Consider the following 22,603-nt stretch of genomic DNA (forward strand, 5'->3'; position numbering starts at 1 on the left):
GTTTATATAAAAGTTATCATATTTGCTACCAACTTGACTAAATGGATCATGGTATATGACAATTAAGTAATTTAATACAATTTTAGTAATATGATTGAAAATTTTTGTTCTTCATAGTTTTTGGCTACTATTTTCACGCTTTAGACTACTAAAAGCAACTATTTTGTTCATTTTTTCTGTGGAAACCTTGCGTACGTTATCTGATGTGTATTGTTTTTGCAGGTCTTTCATTGTGTCCACTTCGAATGTCCGGCTCAAGTTCCTTCGTCTCCCAACTCTTCCAATAGTAGTCTCGCAGAAGCTGCAATGAACATAGAGGATCTATTAAAGAATGAGACTGTCTCACACATATGAAGTTATGTTACAAACAAAATGTTCTCCCAGGTTTTAAATGTTTAGAATATGATTTTTTTTATATTCCCAAAACTAGCATTTCGTTTAACAGCGTTTTTCACCTCAAAAAACCACAAACGTGCGCGACGAGAAATGTGAAAAAATAAATTATATCAATTTTATTTCTTCTTCGAAACAGTGAGACTGAGCCGATAAATCAAAATTTTAATTTTGATTAACTTTTATCGTCCTATTATTTTTGATTCAGTTTTAAATGGTAATTAAGTGGGCAATTCGAACTGATTCTTTTTTTAAAAAAGAGACTGCGTGGAAAATTCATCCTACCCCTATTTTTTTTTCTGACACTGGTTTGTTATGTCTAAGATTCATTTAACAAAAAAAGTCCCTTAAAAATGTGGTTTTTAAAAACTATTTTAAAGTCTGTTTATGAAGTGCTTTTTGCTTAATGAACATCGTTTCGATTTCATTTTTTAATCTATTTTACTGTCTCCTTTACTGCTGCAAACTTATATTTTTACCCCACAGCTTTGTAGTATAATGTACATTTGTTCAATAAATTGTCTTCTTTTTTTTTAAGCTTCTTGGTATATTTATCTCTTAGATTCATTTACACTGTATTGTGGGCCAGAAGACCATGATCTTTGGCCGAAAATCAAAAATTAAATTTTCAACTGAAATGTGCGTAGGCAGTTTTAATGTAGCCCAAATTAAGTATTCATAATCATTCCAAACATTATAATTTAATTTTTGGACCGACAAGAGTACAATCTAATGAAAAATATGTTTAAAAAAATTTTTTTTAATGTAGTTGTTAAATTTTTATTTCAGAAATATTTATAGGAATTTCACCTTACTGTTTACATTTTTATCAGAATAATTAGTCTGAAATTGTAGTACAATTTTTCAATGTGTTGGATTAGTCAATTCTCTTGACACACATATAGTTTATATCTTATCATTTGACATTTTACAATGTTTGACTGACTTTCGAAACTGAGTTCCAAAAAGTTCCAAGAGGTAATTAGGTAAACTTTTTTTTTGATGTTTCTTCTTTCGAAAAACCCTGCCCGTATTGAAAAGGTGGTCTAAATGTACAGAAAAACAAAACTTATGTTTTTTTTCTCATGTTTTCGCATTATTTTGTAATATTGCTTCGGAAATATAATATGCTTTTCATTTTTAATATAAAATGACAAAAATTATTATTTTTTTCATTGCTATATTTTATTATTTAAACGTACTCTATTATTTTTTTTATTTTTACTCGCCCTGTTTCAGCCGCCATTTTATGGGGGGGGGTATTTTTAGTGTATTTCAAAATGTCAACTATGAATTCAATTTACCTGCACATAAAAACCCCTAAATAAAACCCCCAAAATTTTGAAACTAATTTTATCGAAATACTAATTTTGGCCGCGAAACCTTGGATGCTGGCCCACTGTGCACTGCCCTGAAGCAGGAAACAAAAACGAAACAACGGTGAAAGTTTTTATGGCCCCACAATTATAATATATAAAAATGTCAAAGATAAAAGATTCTCAATTTTAAATTGTTGTCTTCATTGATTTTTCCATTTGCACGGCAGTTTAGATGTGTTGAAAACTTATCAATATTAGTCATTCTCATAAATATTTTTAAAAATAAAAAGATCTTTTTTTAATGAATAAAACAAGTATCCTTTGTGAATTAATATTGAATTAAATGAAATGATTTTTTTTTTTACTTCCTTTAATAAAAACAAGTAACTAGCAAGGATGAAACTGTGTCAAGAATTTACATGAAAATAAAATAAGAAAAGTGTTTTCCAAGATCAGCAAATAACCCCATCTATTGGGAATAAAAATAATTGTAAGCAGTTTAATATATATAGCATAATAAATAAATACAAAAAAACATGAAAATTAAGAAAAACAATAAGTTTTATTGATTGCGCATAAGCTGCAAGTAAATGGAACTCATAAAATAAGTTCAACATATAAAGAAAACGAAGGAAAAATTACAGAACAATGAAAGAAGGGGGAAAAATAAAGGAAAAATAATAATTAAAATAACAAGAAACCGGAAGAAAAAAAAATCTTAAAATAAGGACAAAAAAAATTTTAAACATCCGGAAAATAAAAGATATAATCTTTTCATCAGCCCACACGACTATATCCACAAAAAAGAGGATATAATCGTTTTTCCTTCTGGTTTCTTGTTTTTTTTTATTATTTTTATTTTATTTTTTCATTTTATTTTTTCCCCTTCTTTCATTGTTCTGTAATTTTTCCATTGTTTTCTCTACATTTTGAACTTATATATATATATAACAATCGCTGTTATGAAAAATCTCCGAATATTTTTATTTGCTTATAATATTACTTACACACCATTCTACAATAATGGAAGAAACACTTTCAGTTTTTTAAAAAAAAATTTAAAGAAATACTTGGATTATTTTTTAATTTATGAGATATTTAGGTCATACGATTTCGTCAAGAAAGTTCAAAGGTTTGAGAGATCGGCAAAAAAATTATGAAAAGTATTTTTGAAGAATGAGCTTGTATCGATTACTTTGGTTGTTAATTGCAATAATTACAGGACATTTAGTATACCTAGCTTAAATATTTATGGAGTATCTTATATATTTTATAAAACTAATGTTTTTATTTTATGTTTTTCTACCATAACTCTAAAGATATTTCATAAAATCAAGCGAAATATTTGGAGCAATTTAATTACAAAATTATCATTTTATGATTTTTGAAAGTTGCGCAAGATATGATTACATAAATTAGTTCTTTCACACAATGCATAGGCGAATAAAAATTCTAATTTTGTGGTGGATTGTATTTGGCAACTAAAGAAGAAAAAAAAATTGATTTGAATGTCTGGAAAATTTAAAAAGTTTCTAGCTATTTTCTAAGTCGTTTTGTATATTTTAAAAGAAAGTTCTAAATAATATAGGAGTTTACCACTCATTTTATTTTGTTTTCTATCATGAGACAAAATTTATTAATAAATTATAATACTTCACAATAATCATCCGTATCCCTGAATGTAATTGCGTAATTTTTATGAGGAGTTATTCCCCAGAATGTCATTTTTAATAAAACTTGTTGAATAGGTCGAATTAATTAAGTTTTTACAAAATGTCTATATCTCCATAAATATTAAAGCTAATTTTACTAAATTTTAAGCAATTATTGCAAATATCAACCAAAGTAATCCATAGAAATTACAAGTTTATTGCTGTATTTTCTGCCATAGGGTCTTCAAAAATACTTGTTTTTGTTTGTAATTTATTGTCGGTTCCTTTAAACCAAAAGTCTGAGAAATTTCATGACCTAAGCACCTCTAAATGTTATAACACTTAAAAAATTTTTGAGAATTTTTTTAAAAAATGTCAAAATTGTCTCTTCCATTGTTGTGGGGTTGTGTATACCATTGGTTTGTTCTCTTGTATCGCCAATTGTGTCAGAGTGTAATTTCTTTCTTTATTTAAATATCTAATTTAAAAACAGCTTTTTGGTAGATATGAATAAGGCTCATGAAATACGGTCTCTACTGGCAACAAATAGATTTTGAGTGTAGACTACATTTTTAGCTTTTCAATTATGAAATCTTATACTTTAATACTTAAGTGAAACAAATTGATACAAAAAGTTAACTTAAAAGATATATTTCGATATTTGTTTTGCTCTTTATCACCCCTGTTTTTAATAATCCTTGTAGAATAATCGTTTTTGACGCCCGGTGGCTGAGCGGTAGCGCTTCGCGATGTCGTGCCACAGGTTCCTGGTTCGATCCTCGGGCCGGGCAAGATTCACTCAGCCTTTCATCCCTTCAGTGGGTCGATAAATGAGTACCAAGCATGCTTGGGAACTAAACACTGCAGGTTCCGCGTTAGGCTGACCACCTGACCGGAACATCTGCTCCTGCACCCCAGAGCCCATGGTTAAGAAAACTGAGATGGGCACAGTAGGCCTTGGCCCTCTATGGGCTGTCGCGCCACTGAGTTTAGTTTAGAATAATCGTTTAATAATCCTTATCCACCTTTTTTTTCTTCTTAATTTCTATTTTAAATTTATTGTATTACCTTTCTTAGTCGCCTGGACAGGATTTTCCTCTTGGCGACGAATATATATTCTTTTTATTTATGTGTTTTTGTTCCCAATAAAGTTTTGTTTGTTGTTAAAAAAAAAATTAAAAAAACTTGGCCAGGCTGGGCAATCCCTCCAAGAGGTTTGAGCCCACCCGGAGGCACATAGAAACATTTCTTTCCCGTGTCCAAGAGTTCGTGGGTGCGATCCCCGCCGACCAAAGCCTGATGCACATTAAATCTGTCAAGTCACAAAGTCCTTCATGTTCCCATAACAAATCAAACCTCTGGGGGTACTGATGCAGGAGTTCCTTGTTTTCTGGATTGGTTCGAAATTACAAGGCTATATTTTGAATGTTATTAGTCGCTAACCCAAAATTGGGTCCGCTATTCAACGAAGGAAAAAGTAAAATAAAAAATCCCTCCTGGCCGGAATTGCCTGGTCAGTAGGGCGCTGGGCCCCTGTCCGAGAGTTCGTGAGTTCAATCCCCGCCTTCCGAAGACTCCCCGTGTAGTAAATGGTGACTGATGCACGTTAAATCTGTCGAGTCTCAAAAGTCCTCTATGTTTCCCATAACAAATCACAATCTCTGGGGGTACTGGATTGGAGATCGATCGTTCTCTCATCCAGGTCAAAATTACGATCTGTGGATGGATGTATGAATGGGTCAGCCCTATGAACGGGTGTGGCGGAAGTCGAATTCTTGGACATAGATGGCGCCACTAGAAAACAAGAACACCTCTGCCTAAGCATGCATACGTCAACAACAACAAAAATCCCTCCTAGAGAAGAGAGAAGGTATGGTACTAACATGAAATTTGATTCTTAAGTAGTCCAAACATATTGACATCTTTCATATTTTTCCTCCACTGCGCAATTTATGTTCGTTACGTCAGACTTCTAAATTGATCAGTGCTAAGACCTTCCAGGAGTTGTCGGACTGGACAGCTTGCCTTTGGTCACTTGCACCTCTTGCCACCAAGAAGAACTTCGTCTTCTTGCAATAAAAAGTTTTACTTTTTTCACATATTCACGATTCAAGTCAACATTCAAATGTTAAATGCACTCTACTTCCTTATTGAAAAAAAGAAAATGTGGTATCATAGCTTCATATTTTTAACGATTTACAGATGCGTGGGCATTTCAAATGTAAAACAATGTAAAATATTGCAACAAATACGCTTTTTTTTTTCTTAGAAAAATGAGGTGTCGTGGCTTTACATTTGCGGACAAACGATTATGAAAATTGCAAATGTGCCCTTTAAGATAAAACAACTTAAAATATTGCAATAAATACTCTATAATATACCCGAATTTATAATTAACTCTTACTTTATACCATAGAACAATCTAATTCTTAGTCACATGCATTCCGGAGACCACTGCGAGAAGGCAGCTCTCACGAGTCATGTCAATAATGTTAACTGCTATATCCTTCTATCCTTTTTATTTCTATTAAATTGTTATGTTTGTTAAATTATCGTCGTTATTTACTCCTATGCTGCACTAACTCCCACACACACACACACACACATATATATATATATATATATAATTAAAAAAATGCGGTGTTATGGCTTTACAGTTCTCAGACAAATGGATATTAAAAAGAGCTCTTGCAGATAAATTCAAGTCCGCAGTGGACTGGTCGTTAATACACGGTTCCCAGCAGATCACCGAAGGCAAGCATCACTGGCTGCGGGTGGGTGACCACTTGGATCAGTCTGCGTAGGGACCGAGAGTGTGCGGTATGGGTCCTCGTTAAACCGTTCTACCGTAAAGTGCTCGACTTCGCAAGCAGGTCGTCGGGCTACCGAAGCGGGGGTGTCATCCCCTGTGCGGTGGATCAAAATTGTGATGGCATGTCTTGGGATCATCCTCAGGGATGTTTCCCAGACCGTCGCCAATAGCCCATTGCGCCGCTCTAGTGCGACGTAAATGAACAAAACAAGCGGATAAATTCAAAATTCTACTTTTTCATACTTAACCATGTTTATAGATCACTAATAATAAGGATGCGCCCTTACAAATTTTACTTTTACGAATCAAATGTGCGAAATATATTTCCTGCCTGGATGTAGTAAAATTGTGTGTATATATATATATAAGTTCAAAGTGTAGAGAAAACAAGGGGAAAATTACAGAACAATGAAAAAAGGGGGAAAGAAAAGAACAAAGAATTATAAAAAAATCTGGAAAATAAAAGATATAATCTTCTTATCAGCCCACATGATTATATCCGCAAAAAGGAGTGCTTTCTAATACTGCATCAATATAGCCAAAGCAAACTATATCAGTATAATAGTATGAGGAGCACTCAAAAAATTTTACAAAAAAATTACAACAAATAAAATAAAAAATTTTGTCCTTTTTTTCGGTTTTTTTTCTTCTGGTTTTTGTTATTTTTCTTTTTTTTCTTCTTTTTTTTCCCCTTTTTTTCATTGTTCTGCAATTTTTCCCTTGTTTTCTCTACATTTTGAACTTATTTTATGAGTTCTATTTACTTGCAACTTATGCGCAATAAATAAGACTTATTGTTTTTCTTAATTTTCTTCGTTTTTTTGTATTTATTTATTATGTCTATATATATATATATATCAATCATAGAGGAGTTAATACTCCATTTTAGCGTATAGGTAGATGTATATATTTACGTACATAGAAATTTTTTAATCGCGGATGTGCAGGTAAAATATTTGTACAAAAGCTACACAGGTTTAAAATATTCGAAGGAAGGTGTACACGATAGAGCAAGCTGCTTTTTGGCGTATTTTGATTTTTGTTTTACTGAAAAAACTCTTCTCGGGAAAAAAAAAATAACATTTTTATTATGCGTTGATCTTGTCCATAGTTATGGTTTCTGAGAGTTCATATTAATTTCGTTTGAGACAAGGTAATAGTGCGACGTNAGCAAGCTGCTTTTTGGCGTATTTTGATTTTTGTTTTACTGAAAAAACTCTTCTCGGGAAAAAAAAATAACATTTTTATTATGCGTTGATCTTGTCCATAGTTATGGTTTCTGAGAGTTCATATTAATTTAGTATTTCGTTTGAGACAAGGTAATGCTGGAATAGATCTCTTATGCTTATTTTTCATTTATTTAATTTTATGATAAATGTTATGAAAAGTTATAACTGGAGTGCTTTTTCAGCTTTCTTTTAGAAGAAAAAAAATGGTAACTAGTATTGCAAAAAGGATTATTTGAAAAATCCCTCTAATCTACAGCTATACGATGTAATCAACACATACTATCCATATGTAATCAACTATCCATATGTAATCGTTACTATCCATATGTAATCAACACATTATTTTTAAAAAAAAAAAGGCATTTTTCTCGTCATATCATTATTGCTAAAATCCACCTATTAAAAAAAGTTATAGACGCTGTAATAAAATTTTGAGCTGTTTTAGGTCCAAGTCTATATTATATCCGGAAGCTAATTGACTAGAGCTGCGTATTCCTCCATCAATAAACAGTTAGTTTAAATAATTGTTTTAAATCGTCTGCAAACTCTTGTAAATATAATATCTGCAACTCGGACTGGTTGCTAGGCAACCAAACGACTTTTTCTTGTTATTAATGTTTTTGTTTTAATTTTGTTATTAATGTTTTGTTCATCTGTGGAAATAAAAGAATACAAAAGCTAACACTGCTCAAGCAATTTAGAGGATGGGTGGCTAAGCATAGAATTAAAATTAACAATGAGAGTTTAAGGTATTAAAATGGAGATCTTAAACAAGATTAAAGTGTGATACGCTCGTATCGTAATGTATGAAAGAAACTGAGTTGGCCATTTCGGGGGACAGCGAGCTATAGGCAGTGGAAATTATAACCGTTGTTGAACAGCAGACCCCATTTTTGGGGTTTACGACAACTAATGTTCAACTACGTAGCCTTGTCATTTTGAACCCAATCCAGAAGACAAGGGAACTCCTAGATCAAATAGTGAGAGAAATTTGTCTTCGTAAAAGACATTTTGATGGAACCAACCAGTAGTAGCGTTACGTGGAGAGGAAAACCTCCCACGGTTAGCCTGACGGCAAGGGGACTCTAACCCACAATCCGCCTACCACAGAAGATATTTTTACGTCAACACTGTGGTCGGTGCAAGCCGGATGCGGAATTCGTATCGACCTGCTGATGCTGGGATTCGAACCCGGTTCACCTCATTGGAGGGCATTATCCTCTGAGCCATTGCCGCTCAGGCCGTAGAAATGTAAATAATTTATTTTGAAATAATCTTATTTTATTGTCTTGTAAGATTTTTCTCAACCATACTAAAGATTCCAGCAGAAGATATTCTTTATGTTATTTCAAAAATCGAATTATTTTTCTTATTTCGGGAAAATTTATTTAGCGCATTCGAAATATTCCCATATAATTTCAATTAATTCATTTAATGTTAGTAAACCTATGGTTTTTGATCCAAATATATAGAATTTTTAGTTTATAGCATTCAAGAAAATAAATATGAAATAAAAATCATTTTTTATTTCAATGTAGTATGTACTATTACTAAAAAAAAAGTTCTAAAAATTTCATTATTTTGTTGATTTCGGTTAATAATAATTTGTTTATCCTTTTCGAGTTATCAAATAAACATTTTTTTTCATATCAAATAATAAAACTTTTGTGCTAATTTTTTAGATATGGGTGGATTTCATGTGTCGCTTCTTTATCACAAAATGAAGAATTATTATTTAAAAAATACTTTTTTTAACATTTTAAAAACCTTTTGCGAGTACAACCTCTTGATCCTTGCGGGTGCAATCATACTTTTGTTCACAGTTTTGCAGCAATCAGCGTGCAGAGAATTAAACTATTTTGTCCTGATGTGCTTCATTTCACGCACAGTGGGGGGAAGCATCCCCTCTGCAGAGGATCAAATTTGTGATGGCATGTCTTTGGATGCCATCACAAATGTTCTAAGGGATGTTAAGGACGAAAATTGTCCGCAAAAAATTGACAACTAATATATTTTAGTTCGCGGATCACAAAAAAAGGCTTCGCGGGTGCAACCACTGATCTATAAAATAACGTGACGTTCCTCCAATATATACATATATATACTATTGGTTCATTTAGGTAAGAAATGGTACATTTTAGGTCAGTTTGAATTAAAAGAATTTTTTGACAAGAAAAAAAAAAACTTTTATTGCTGTTTTCATGAAAGATTTCAACTCTCTTTTGTTTCTCACGNAGACATTTGACGAAATAATTGAAGAGGACAAGTAAGAGTTTTTTTAAGATTTAGACTCACTCGGATCCATTAAGATGGTCTCAAATTGTTTCAAAAAATGTTAACTCATCTCTTCAAATACCAAAACCATCAAATAAAAGAAAAATGTATAGCCATTTATTTCAAACACAAACTAAATGGTACAAAAACAATTTTCATAATATCCAATCCTTGACCAAATGATTAGACCTCACTCTACGATTCAATGCAAAATCTTAATTATCAGACGATACAGCTTTGTTGTTTTTACGAGACTGTTTGCACTTGTTTACCTTCGTGTATCAATGGGGTTAACATTGTAATACCATACGCTAAAAATAAATACAAATAGGAAGTATATAAAAAATCTCCCGAATAAAGAACTCATTACATGTGTGTTAAAATATAAAAGTATTGCTATAAACTCGTGCAAATCATGACATTATTAAAACACTACAGTGCGTCTCATCATTTGATCTAATTATTATAATATAATACCTGACATAATAAATATTCCATATTTATATGATATATCGTCGAATTTATTCAATCGCCGAATTTATATTATCTATCATTTAACCCATTGATACACGAAGGTAAACAAGTGCAAACAGTCTCGTAAAAACAACAAAGCTGTATAGTATCGTCTGATAATTAAGATTTTACATAGAATCTAATAGTGCGTCTAATTTGACCAGGTGCAGGGGCTGTATTTCAGCAATTATTATCATTAAAGACCACTAAATATTGTTACGACAAGAGATTGATTATATAACAGTTTTTGAATCTTTGTACTTAATAATTAATTTTAAAAAAAAAAGGAAAGAAGACAATGTTAAAATAATTAAGCACCTATACTTTTTTTATTTACTATATGCATATAATTTACATGCAATTCTTTTTCTTTTTTTTTTAATTATTTATTTTGTCTATATTTTTTTGGTCATATTAATAATATGTACAGTTGAAATTTTTAAAAACAGTGATGATTCATACCAAGTCTGTTACCAGATTGGGTAACCGCCATGACAAGAAGTCGAATAATTTTTGAAATGTACTAAAATTTTATTTTATTTAGTCTAAAAATCTAATAGGCTAAATTATCTAGTTGAATGAAAAAAATTTATCTTCTACATTGAACAGTAAAAGAGGTTTTTAGTCCAATCGGGTACTTACATTTCAAAAAAAGAAGAAGACCTCCCATACCCACACTTGTGACCTATGACGCCTCCTAATCTTTATCAGCAAAATGGCGAATTAAAATTAAGCTAAGTTTCTCTATATAAGTTAGAATGTTTATAAACGATAAGTTAATTAAATACGGAGCCGTATCGCGCATCGAATGAGTTGAAATATAATTCCATCTCGTCTGCTTCTTTTACTTTATTTATGTATTTTATTGTAACCGCAATATATTTTTGTTTTGTGTACCTGGCAACTTCGATGCATCATTAGTTTGTTTATGTTCCATGTGACTTCGTGCCTCTCTTTTTGTTACGTCTCTGTGTAAATGTATCGTAAAAAAAATTGAATTCTTAGTGAAAGAATATAGAATGTGCCACTTAAGAGAATGGATACTAGAGTGGCTTTGCTTACACGAAATAGAATGGAAAGGGACAGTTGCTAACGTAAAGAAATGCCACGTTTCAACAACCTATCAGGATAGAGATACTCCTATTACATCACTTGCAGCAATCCCAATGTGTTTATTTAAAATAATTAGTGAATGGTAATGGACATAAATTCAAGGATAAAAATAATTAGTGAATGGTAATGGACATCCATTCAAGGAAAAAAATAATTAGTGAATGGTAATGGACATCCATTCAAGAAAAAAAAATTAGTGAATGGTAATGGACATCCATTCAAGAAAAAAAATAATTAGTGAATGGCAATGGACATCCATTCAAGAAAAAGAAAAATTAGTGAAAGGTAATGGACATCCATTCAAGAAAAAAAAATTAGTGAATGGTAATGGACATCCATTCAAGAAGAAGAAAAATAATTAGTGAATGGTAATGGACATTCATTCAAGAAGAAAAAAAAATAATTAGTGAATGGTAATGGAAATCCATTCAAGAAAAAAAAGTAATAATTAGTGAATGGTAAAGGACATCCATTCAAGAAGAAGAAAAATAATTAGTGAATGGTAATGGACATTCATTCAAGAAGAAAAAAAATAATAAGTGAATAGTAATGGACGTCCATTCAAGAAAAAATATAATTAGCGAATGGTAATGGACATCCATTGAAAAATAATAATTAGTGAATGGTAATGGACATCCATTCAAGAAAAAAAATAATGATTAGTGAATGGTGATGCACATCCATTCAAAAAGAAAAAAATTAGTAAATGGTAATGGACATCCATTCAAGCACAAAAAAGTAATTAAAGAATGGTAATGGACATGAATTCAAAAACAAAAAAAAATAATTGGTGAACAGTAATGGACATCCATTCAAGAAAAAAAAGTAATTAATGAATGGTAATGGACATCCATTCAAGAACAAAAAAAGTAATTAGTGAATGTTAATGGACATCCATTCAAGAAAAAAAAAATGAATGGTAATGGACATCCATTCGGGAAAGGAAATAATTAGTGAATTGTAATGGACATCCATCCAGGAAAAGAAATAATTAGTGAAAGGTAATGGACATCCATTCAAGAAAAAAAATTAATGAATGGTAATGGACATCCAGTCAGGAAAAGAAATAATTAGAGAATGGTAATGGACATCCATTCAAGAAGAAGAAAAAAAAATGAGTGAAAGGTAATGGACATTCATGCAAGAAGAAAAATAATAATTAGTGAATGGTAATGGACATCCATTCAAGAAAAAAAATTAGTGAATGATAATGGACATCCATTCAAGAAAGAAAAAAAGTAATTAGTCAATGGTAATGGACATCCATTTAAGAAAAAATAATAATTAGTGAATGGTAATGGACCTATATCCAAGAAAAAAAATTAGTGAATGGTAATAGACATCCATTCAAGAAAAAGAGAATAATTAAAGAATGGTAACGGAATCTATTCAAGAAAAAATAATAATTAGTGAATGGTAATGGACATCCATTCAAGAAAAAAAAATAATGAAGGGTAATGGACATCCATTCAAGAACAAAAAAAAGTAATTAGTGAATGGTGATGGACACCCATTCAAGAAAAAAAAGTAATTAATAAATGGTAATGGTCGTCCATTCAAGAACAAAAAAAGTAGTTAGTGAATGGAAATGGGCATCCATTCAAGAAAAAAAATAATGAATGGTAATGGACATCCAGTCAAGAAAAAAAAACAACGAATGGTAAAGGACATCCATTCAGGAAAAGAAATAATTAGTGAATGGTAATGGACATCCATTCAGGAAGAAAAAAATAATTAGTGAATGGTAATGGACATCCATTTAAGAAAAAAAAATTAATGAATGGTAATGGACATCCACTCAGGAAATGAAATAATTAGTGACTGGTAATGAGCATTCATTCAAGAAGAAAAGAAAAATTACTGAATGGTAATGGACATCCATTCAAGAAGAAAAATAATAATTAGTGAATGGTAATGGACATCCATTCAAGAAAAAAAATTTGTAAATGATAATGGACATCCATTCAAGAAGGAAAAAAAGTAATTACTCAATGGTAATGGACATCCATTTAAGAAAAGATAATAATTAGTGAATGGTAATGGACAGCCATTCAAGAACAAAAAAAGTAATTAATGAATGGCAATGGACATCCATTCAAGAAAAATAATAATCAGTGAATGGTAATGGACATCCATTCAAGAAAAAAAAATTAGTGAATGGTAATAGACATCCATTCAAGAAAAAGAGAATAATTAAAGAATGGTAATCGACATCCATTCAAGAAAAAAAAATAATGAATGGTAATGGACATCCATTCAGGAAAAGAAATAATTAGGGAATGGTAATGGACATCCATTCAAGAAGAAAAATAATTAGTGAATGGTAATGGACATCCATTCAAGAAAAAAAAATGTAATTAGTGAATTATGATGGGCACCCATTCATGAAAAAAAAGTAATTAATAAATGGTAATGGACGTCCATTCATGATCAAAAAAAGTAATAAGTGAATGGTAATCCATTCAAGAAAAAAAATAATTAATGAATGGTAATGGACATCCAGTCAAGAAAAAGAAACAATGAATGGTAATGGACATCCATTCATGAAGAAAAAAAGTAATTAATGAATGGTAATGGACATCCATTCCATTACAAAAATGAGAAATTAGCGAATAGTATAATGAACATCCATTCAAGAACAAAAAAAATAATTAGTGAATGGTAATGGATGTCCATTTAAGAAAAAATAATACTTAGTGAATGGTAATGGACATCCATTCAAGAAGAAAAAAGATAATTAATTAATGGTAATGGACATCCTTTCAGGAAAAGAAATAATTAGTGAATGGTAATGGACATCCATTCAAGAAGAAAAATAATAAGTGAATGGTAATGGGCATTCATTCAAAAAAAAATAATTAATGAATGGTAATGGACATCCAGTCAAGAAAAAGAAACAATGAATGGTAATGGACATCCATTCAGGAAAAGAAATAATTAGTGAATGGTAATGGACAATCATTCAAGAAGAAAAATAATTAGTGAATGGTAATGGGCATCCATTCAAAAAAAAATAATTAATGAATGGTAATGGATATCCAGTCAAGAAAATAAAACAATGAATGGTAATGGACATCCATTCAGGAAAAGAAATAATTAGTGAATGGTAATGGTCATCCATTCAGGATTAAAAAAATAATTAGTGAATGGTAATGGACATCCATTCAAGAAAAAAAATTTAATGAATGGTAATGGACATCCATTCAGGAAAAGAAATAATTAGTGACTGGTAATGGACATCCATTCAAGAACAGAAAAAGTAATTAATGAATTGTAATGGACATCCATTCAGGAAAAGAAATAATTAGTGAATGGCAATGGACATCCATTCAAGAAGGAAAAAAAATAATTAGTGAATGGTAAAGGACATCCATTCAAGAAGAAAAATAATAATTAGTGAATGGTAATGGACATCCATTCAAGAAAAAAAATTTGTAAATGATAATGGACATACATTCAAGAAGGAAAAAAAGTAATTAGTCAATGGTAATGGACATCCATTTAAGAAAAAATAATAATTAGTGAATGGTAATGGACAGCCATTCAAGAATAAAAAAAGTAATTAATGAATGGCAATGGACATCCATTCAAGAAAAATAATAATTAGTGAATGGTAATGGACATCCATTCAAGAAAAAAAATTAGTGAATGATAAAAGACATCCATTCAAGAAAAAGAGAATAATTAAAGAATGGTAATGAACATCCATTCAAGAAAAAAAATAATGAATGGTAATGGACATCCATTCAGGAAAAGAAATAATTAGTGAATGGTAATGGACATCTATTCAAGAAGAAAAATAATTAGTGAATGGTAATGGACATCCATTCAAGAACAAAAAAAAGTAATTAGTGAATAATGATGGGCACCCATTCATGAAAGAAAAGTAATTAATAAATGGTAATGGACGTCCATTCATGAACAAAAAAAGTAATAAGTGAATGGTAATGGGCATCCATTCAAGAAAAAAAATAATTAATGAATGGTAATGGACATCCAGTCAAGAAAAAGAAACAATGAATGGTAATAGACATCCATTCAGGAAAAGAAATAATTAGTGAATGGTAATGGACATCCATTCAGGAAGAAAAAATAGTTAGTGAATGGCAATGGACATCATTCAGGAAAAGAAATAATTAGTGACTGGTAATGGACATCCATTCTAGAAAAAATAATAATTAGTGAATGGTAATGGACATCCATTCAAGAAAAAAAATTAGTGAATGGTAACGGACATCCATTCAAGAAGGAAAAAAAATTAGTGAATGGTAATGGACATCCATTCAAGAAAAAATAATAATTAGTGAATGGTAATGGGCATCCATTCAAGAAAAAAAATTAGTGAATGGTAATGGACATCCATTCAAGAAAAAATAATAATTGAAGAATGGTAATGGACATCCATTCAAGAAGAAATAATAATTAGTGAATGGTAATAGACATCCATGCAAGAAAAAAAAAATTGTGAATGGTAATGGACATCCATTCAAGAAAAGAGAAATTAGTCATTCGTAATGGACATCCATTCAAGAAGAAAAAATAATAATTAGTGAATGGTAATGGACATCCATTCAAGAAGAAAAAAATTAATCAATGAACGGTAATGAACATCTATTCAAGAACAAAAAAATTAGTGAATGGTTATGGATGTCCATTTAAGAAAAAATAATACTTTGTGAATGGTAATGGACATCCATTCAAGAAGAAAAAAAGTAATTAATGAATGGTAATGGACATACATTCAGGAAAAGAAATAATTAGTGAATGGTAATGGACATCCATTCAAGAAGAAAAAAAATAATGAATGGTCATGGACATCCTTTCAGGAAAGGAAATAATTAGTGAATGGTAATGGACATCCATTCAGGAAAAGAAATAATTAGTGAAAGGTAATGGACATCCATTTATGAAAAAAAAATTCATAAATGGTAATGGAGATCCATTCAGGAAAAGAAGTAATTAGTGAATGGTAATGGACATCCATTCAAGAAGAAAAAAAGTAATTAATGAATGGTAATGGACATCCATTCAAGAACAAAAAAAGTAATTAATGAATGGTAATGGACGTCCATTCAAGAACAAAAAAAGTAATTAGTGAATGTTAATGGACATCCATTCATGAAGAAAAATAATTAGTGAATGGTAGTGGACATCCATTCAGGAAAAAAAAAATAATGAATGGTAATGGACATCCATTCTGGAAAAGAAATAATTAGTGAATGGTAATGGACATCCATTTTAGAAAAGAAATAATAATTAGTGAATGGTAATGGACATCCATTCAAGAAAAAAAATAATACGTAGTGAATTGGCGGACATGAAAGGGCATCGAATCTATCCATCTTGTGAGCCATTTAAGGTTTTCCTAAAAGAACCCTATGATCTCGAATAAATAATTATTTCGTTTATGTATTCCTTAGTTATTTAATAATTTACTTTTTTGTAAAGTATAAGAAGATAGTCAAAAAACAGGAATAATGCACGCGTGTCCGTCATGACGTGTAGTGTATGAAGTTTTTAATGGAGGACTTGAAAAATAATTGAGGAAAAAAAGAAAAACATTTTTCCGATATCATTTTGTGTGACACATCTTTTAACATTTTTTCACGAATGGAAAAGTGTGTCGGGACGACTTAAATGAAATATAATTCTAGAAGGGATGGTTTTAAACATTCGTGTGGGGAAAAAATAAATGGTTTAAAAGTGTGTTTCACGAAGCTTTTCGGAGACGCTGCCATTATTTTAATTCGATGCACTGTGGGCCAGAAGACCACGATCTTTGGCCGAAAGTCAAAAATTAAATGTGTGTAGGCAGGTTTAATAGAGCCCAAATTAGGTATTCATAATTATTCCAAACATTATAATTTACTTTTTGGACCGACAAGAGTACAATCTAATGAAAAATATGTTAAAATATATTTTTTTTTATGTAACTTTTTAATTTTTATTTCAGAAATATACATAAGAATTTCTCCTTTCTGTTACATTTTTATCAGTGTAATGAGTCTGAAATGATAGTACAATTTTTTCAATGTGTTGGATGAGTGAATACTCTTGACACACTTATAGTTTATATCTTATCATTTCACATTTTACAATGTTTGAATCACTTTCGAAACTGAGTTCCAAATAGTTCCACGAGGTCATGAGCTAAACCTTTTTTTGTTGTCTTCTTTGATGTTTCTTCTTTCGAAAAAACCTGTCCCCATTTTGCCCGTATTGCAAAGGTGGACTCAATATGCCAAAAAAACAAAAAATTATGTTTTTTTCATGTTTTCGAGTTACTTTGTAATTAATTCGAGTTATTTTGTAATATTACTTCGGAAATATAATTTGCTTTTCATTTTCAATGCAAAATGACGAAAATTATTATATTTTCATTGCTATATTTAATTATTTAAACGTACTATATTATTATTATTATTATTTTTGCTGACCTTTTTCAGCCGCCATTTTTTGGGGGAGGGGGGGGTATTTCTAGCATATTTCAAAATGTCAACTATGAATTCAGTTTACCTGCACATAAAAAAACCCCAAATTTTGAAACAAATTTTATCAAAATACTAACTTTGGCCACGAAACCTTGGATGATGGTCCACTGTGCGATGGTCCAAAGTGAACGATTACGTACGCCTGCTGGAAAAAAAAGAAAAAAAATGTTTTTTTTGGGATGGGGGGAAGGAGGAGGTAGGAGTTATTAATAATTATTTTTAAACTGTTGCTGACCTACATTTGATAGTTTTATTTTTCATGCATAAATGATAGTTATTTATTTCATTTTCAGACTCTTTTGTGTCACTTATTTTCTCTTTTGCGAAGGGAGTCGTGCATAGGAATAAAATATTTAGAATCGGAGGTTGCATTTCTATCTATCTACTAATGATCCCCTCGCGTTAATCACTGTACGTGCCTTTTCCGAGACACCCCGGGGGCGGACCCCGGTGTTTCGGACCTTGTTAAAAGGTGTCCCCTTCATTGACACGTCAGTCATATCCCTCCCCCCATCGTCACCTCGAGTCACGTGATTAGTTTTGTTAATGAACCTCCTCCTCCCTCCCTCCTTCCACCCCCGTTCTTGAGGAAGAACACCGAAATGAATGGAACATTATATTTGAACAGATTTAAACTTTAGTGTGATTATTATTTTTAAGTAAAAAGATGTATTCTTTATTTTTGATGTGTGTTGGATAATTTCAGACGATATTTTAAAACCCCCGCTTCCAGGGCCGTATTAAGCCTTCGCGGGGTCCTAGGCCATTCAAATTTTTGGGGGCATTTAGATTACATTTTTTTTTCTCGTATATTTTTTATTTATTCAAATATAAAAGTATATATATATCTTTTCATTTAAGAGAGCATATTTAAAATAAAAATAAATAATAATGAATTAAATTTTACTTTATTTTGTTAAATTAGAACAAAAAAATAATCATAACATTTTGTAAGACTCTTTTTTTCGACCCACTCAGATAAATTCGTGGCATTTGTTTTTCTAAAGAAACAAATATATAAAATTAAAAAATAAATAAAGTGTACTTTGTTAACAAATTGTGAATCATTTTTAATTATTTAATAAACAGTTCACATTTGTAATATTTTATACGACATAAAAATATTAGGCTATAAGTATTTTAATATATGAAATTGGATTGAAAGTGACCAGTTGTATGAGTTTTTTCTAGAGTATATAAAACAATAAACAAACACTTACCTTTTAGTAAATAATTTTGTCATTATTTATTGATCAAATAGAATTACGGACGCTAAATAATAATAAAACACTAAAAAAAATTATGAGACACTTCAGTTGAGGCACTAAATAACTTCTTTTTCATTTAAAATTCCTCAATGATGTCAACAGATCAAACACAGAACTTTACAAAGCATATAAAGAACCTGATGTCATTAAATTTATCAAAATTCAAAGGATTAAATGGGCAGGCCACATTATAAGAATGGAGGACAACCGGTACAAGAAAAAGAGGACAACCAAACCTAAGATTTTTAGACTGCCTTAAAAAGGGCCTACAAGTTTTAAGGATAATAAACTGGAGAACCTTGGCTAAGGGAAGAATGTCTTGGCATAGGCTTGTTGAGAAGGCCAAGGCCCATTCTGGGCTGCCGTGCCAATGAGAAGAAGATGTCAACAACATTTATATTCTTTATTTCTTCTTTAAACAAGTCTCAGCTCGCTATAGTACTGCCTTCAATTTTTTCGCGCGCAAATCAAAATGACACATTTGAACTTAAAAAACATTGATAAATCTTATAATACATAAACTTTAATAATACTTATAAATAATAAATAAAATAAGTAATAAATAAATATGATTAACATTATGTAAAAAAATTATCGCATTTTATTAATATATATTTGAAATTGATTTTTTTAAAAATAATTCTTTGTTTTTCTTAATTTTTTAAAATTTATTTTCAGAAATCCATTTTAGGGGGGGGGGGACCCTAATCATTGGGGGCCCAAGGCCATGGCCCGGTCTGGCTTGATGGGCAATCCGATACCGCGTCATTTCAGACTCCGCTTGACTTTAGATTCAGTAAACGCGCGTATTCATTTTGTTTTAATGTGCCTTTCTATACTGTTGCAGAAATGCTTTAATCTTGTGGAAACTTTGCTTTCACCCTTTAATGGGCCATTTATTTCTACTAAAGATAAATTAAAGTATTTTTGGAATTGAAATTGAAATAAGAATAGTAATTGATATAAGGAAAAAAATCTAAATTTAATGCCATTTTTTTTGTTTGGTGGAAAGTATGTTGACAACGGCCTATTAGGTTTTTCTCATCTTGTTCTGGTTTAAATTATCTGGTTTTTTAATCGAAATTATCACGTTTAAAACGGAAAGTAGAAATTAAGGACGACAAAACTAGGATTCATTTTATTTTCCAAGCATTTTTTGAACGAAGGCTAAATAAAAGTAATACAAAACGAAAATATAACTAATATTTAAAGCTAAATAAGGTAGCAGAAACTACAATAAAATTATTTGATAATTAATTATTGCAAACTATTTCTGCAGATGCATAATAGTAGGGCGAAAGGGGTCGCCATACCACGAGGGAAACTTTGCAAATTCTCTTTCACTTCCATAACTCATTCAAAATATGGAAAAAAATGAGTTCAGTCAAACCTAGAGTAATCCATGAAGTTTCAAATACGGAAAACAACATTTTAAAACATCAAAATGAATATTAATGAAGAGAAAGATAACTTAAGATTATGCAAGGGCGAAGTTCTCTTCCAGTAAATTGTTTGCATTTTAATATTTTGAATATTTTTTTTTTTTGGCGATTGAAACTTCGTGGCTTACTCTAGGCTCGCCTGAACTCACATTTTTCTTTCTTTTGAATTTTAAATTAGTAATGTAAGTGAAAAAGAATTAGCGTCAAAAAGTTTCTCACGTGATGTGGAGAATTATTTCTGATTTCATATTGTTTGTGTAATCAAGTTCATTTTGGATAGAGAAGTTGCTGGAGTATAAATGACAGCCTTGTACGCAGCATTTCCAAAGTCTCAGTGGATTCATGGGGGGCTTTTGGAGTGGTAAAAAACAGCTGAAACTAAGCTTCAGACAATGTGAGAATAAATCTGTATTCGGAGTCTAAGACTCTTTTTTTTTTATATCAATCATTTAACTTCTAAATGACTGCATTTTAAAGGCGTGCGTACACTTAAAATATGGGGCATTAAATAAGGCGTACTTGTAAACAATAATAGAAACTTTTGAAATAGAATGAAGTTACCTCGAAACCACAAAAAAAGAAAGAGTTTGTGCAAATGGTAGTTGCCTTTACTTAAAATATTCTTTGCAGAAATAAATTCTTATCACAAATAGAAAACAAAAATCATTTCTGTTATAGAATCACCAACAGAGACTTATGTTCTGAGAGTTAAAGCGGTACTCTTTTTCCAATATCTTTTTCAAGACTTCGCAACCATTTTTTTTTCTTTCCTCTGGTAAATCTGATACAATTGCTGCCTAAAATATAGAAAAATGAAATAATACCTAAAGCAGGTTTTCAAAAAAAATTTCATTAATAGAGTAACATTTCTAAGGATTACGATTTTACCAGAATCTAATAAAATATTTCGAAAAAGAAAAGATTTTCCCTTTACAGTTTAAAAGTTACTTTAACTTACAGTTACTAAAAGAATCTACTTTACTACAGTTACTAAAAGAATCTACTCTAGTTACTTTACAGTTACTAAAAGAATCTTTCGCTCTTTCCAAGAACAACTAAAACGATAAATAACAGACCCTATATACATTAAGCGTATTATCAGTCCGTAGCGTATGAAAACGCTATTCGTTTTACGCTATTCAAAATTTTATGATTTTTGACAGTTGTGAAAAACAATGCCAGAAGGCTGGGTATTTTTCGACATGACGGTTAAAACAAGATAAAACAGTCAATTGTCAAAAACTTTCCAACCCTGCCTGATTATGATATTTTTTAAAATTGCTTAAAAATATTGTTTGAGTGCTTGAAAATGGCTTAAAAGGTGCTTATTTTTTGTTGAATTTGTTTACGCACCCTGTCTTACTCTTTATATATCATAGAACCTTTAGTCATACATGTGATTGCTTATACATAATTATGTATCATGACTAGGACTGGACTATAAATCGATATATCGCGACACATCGATTTAACGCCTGTATCGGCAGGCTGATACAGCGACTTTCGTTCCAGGCGATGCATTAGAAATCTGATTTAAGCCGCCGAGTAAAGAAGACGAACGATATAGCGATATAAGACTCGCAAGGATCTCTTACGTTCCGATGCCAACTCGCGCTGGGGAAGACGATGTACGTATCGTTATATTGAAACGGCCTTGATTGATGAGCGGTAGAATCAGAATCAGTTTTGAGAACATATATCGTGATCTCGCATGTTCATTTCCGCACCTCCTAGTTTTTTCTTTGTCGCGACTTGATATCGTTTCTTGTAGATTATTTTCAGTGGGACTGACTTTGTGATCACCGTTCTGAACGTAATCTATTATTGAAAAGAATATATAAAGAAGTGTTTCTTAATTAGGTAAATCTTTTCTTGAAACAAAACTTTCTTATTTATTTTTAAATGTGAAGATTAATTTTGATATTATATGTTTAAGTATTATTTTACATTATTGAATTTATTACTAACGAAAATCTAATTTAAGGTGCCTATAAAGAATTATATTAAAAAGTAATTAAATTTGTTAGGCTATTTTTTACTTTATTTTAATTTATTGAAAGTTTTTTGGATAAAATAATAATTTAATAGGTTTTTATT

General features: G+C 30.7%; 1 protein-coding gene across 2 annotated transcripts in view; it reads left to right on the forward strand.

Moving 5' to 3' along the window:
- Positions 1 to 930, forward strand: part of LOC107440963 (BTB (POZ) domain containing 9) — a 43,803-nt gene extending 42,873 nt beyond the window's left edge. For both annotated transcript variants that reach the window (XM_016054064.3, XM_071186353.1), the window contains exon 12: positions 223 to 930. In XM_016054064.3, coding sequence (XP_015909550.1) covers positions 223 to 354 — 132 coding nt within the window. In that variant the 3' untranslated portion in view covers positions 355 to 930. The remainder of the gene's footprint in view (positions 1 to 222) is intronic.
- The last annotated feature ends 21,673 nt before the right edge of the window (positions 931 to 22,603 follow it).

The sequence above is a fragment of the Parasteatoda tepidariorum genome, chromosome 10 (assembly GCF_043381705.1).
Source record: "Parasteatoda tepidariorum isolate YZ-2023 chromosome 10, CAS_Ptep_4.0, whole genome shotgun sequence".
NCBI lineage: Eukaryota > Metazoa > Arthropoda > Arachnida > Araneae > Theridiidae > Parasteatoda > Parasteatoda tepidariorum.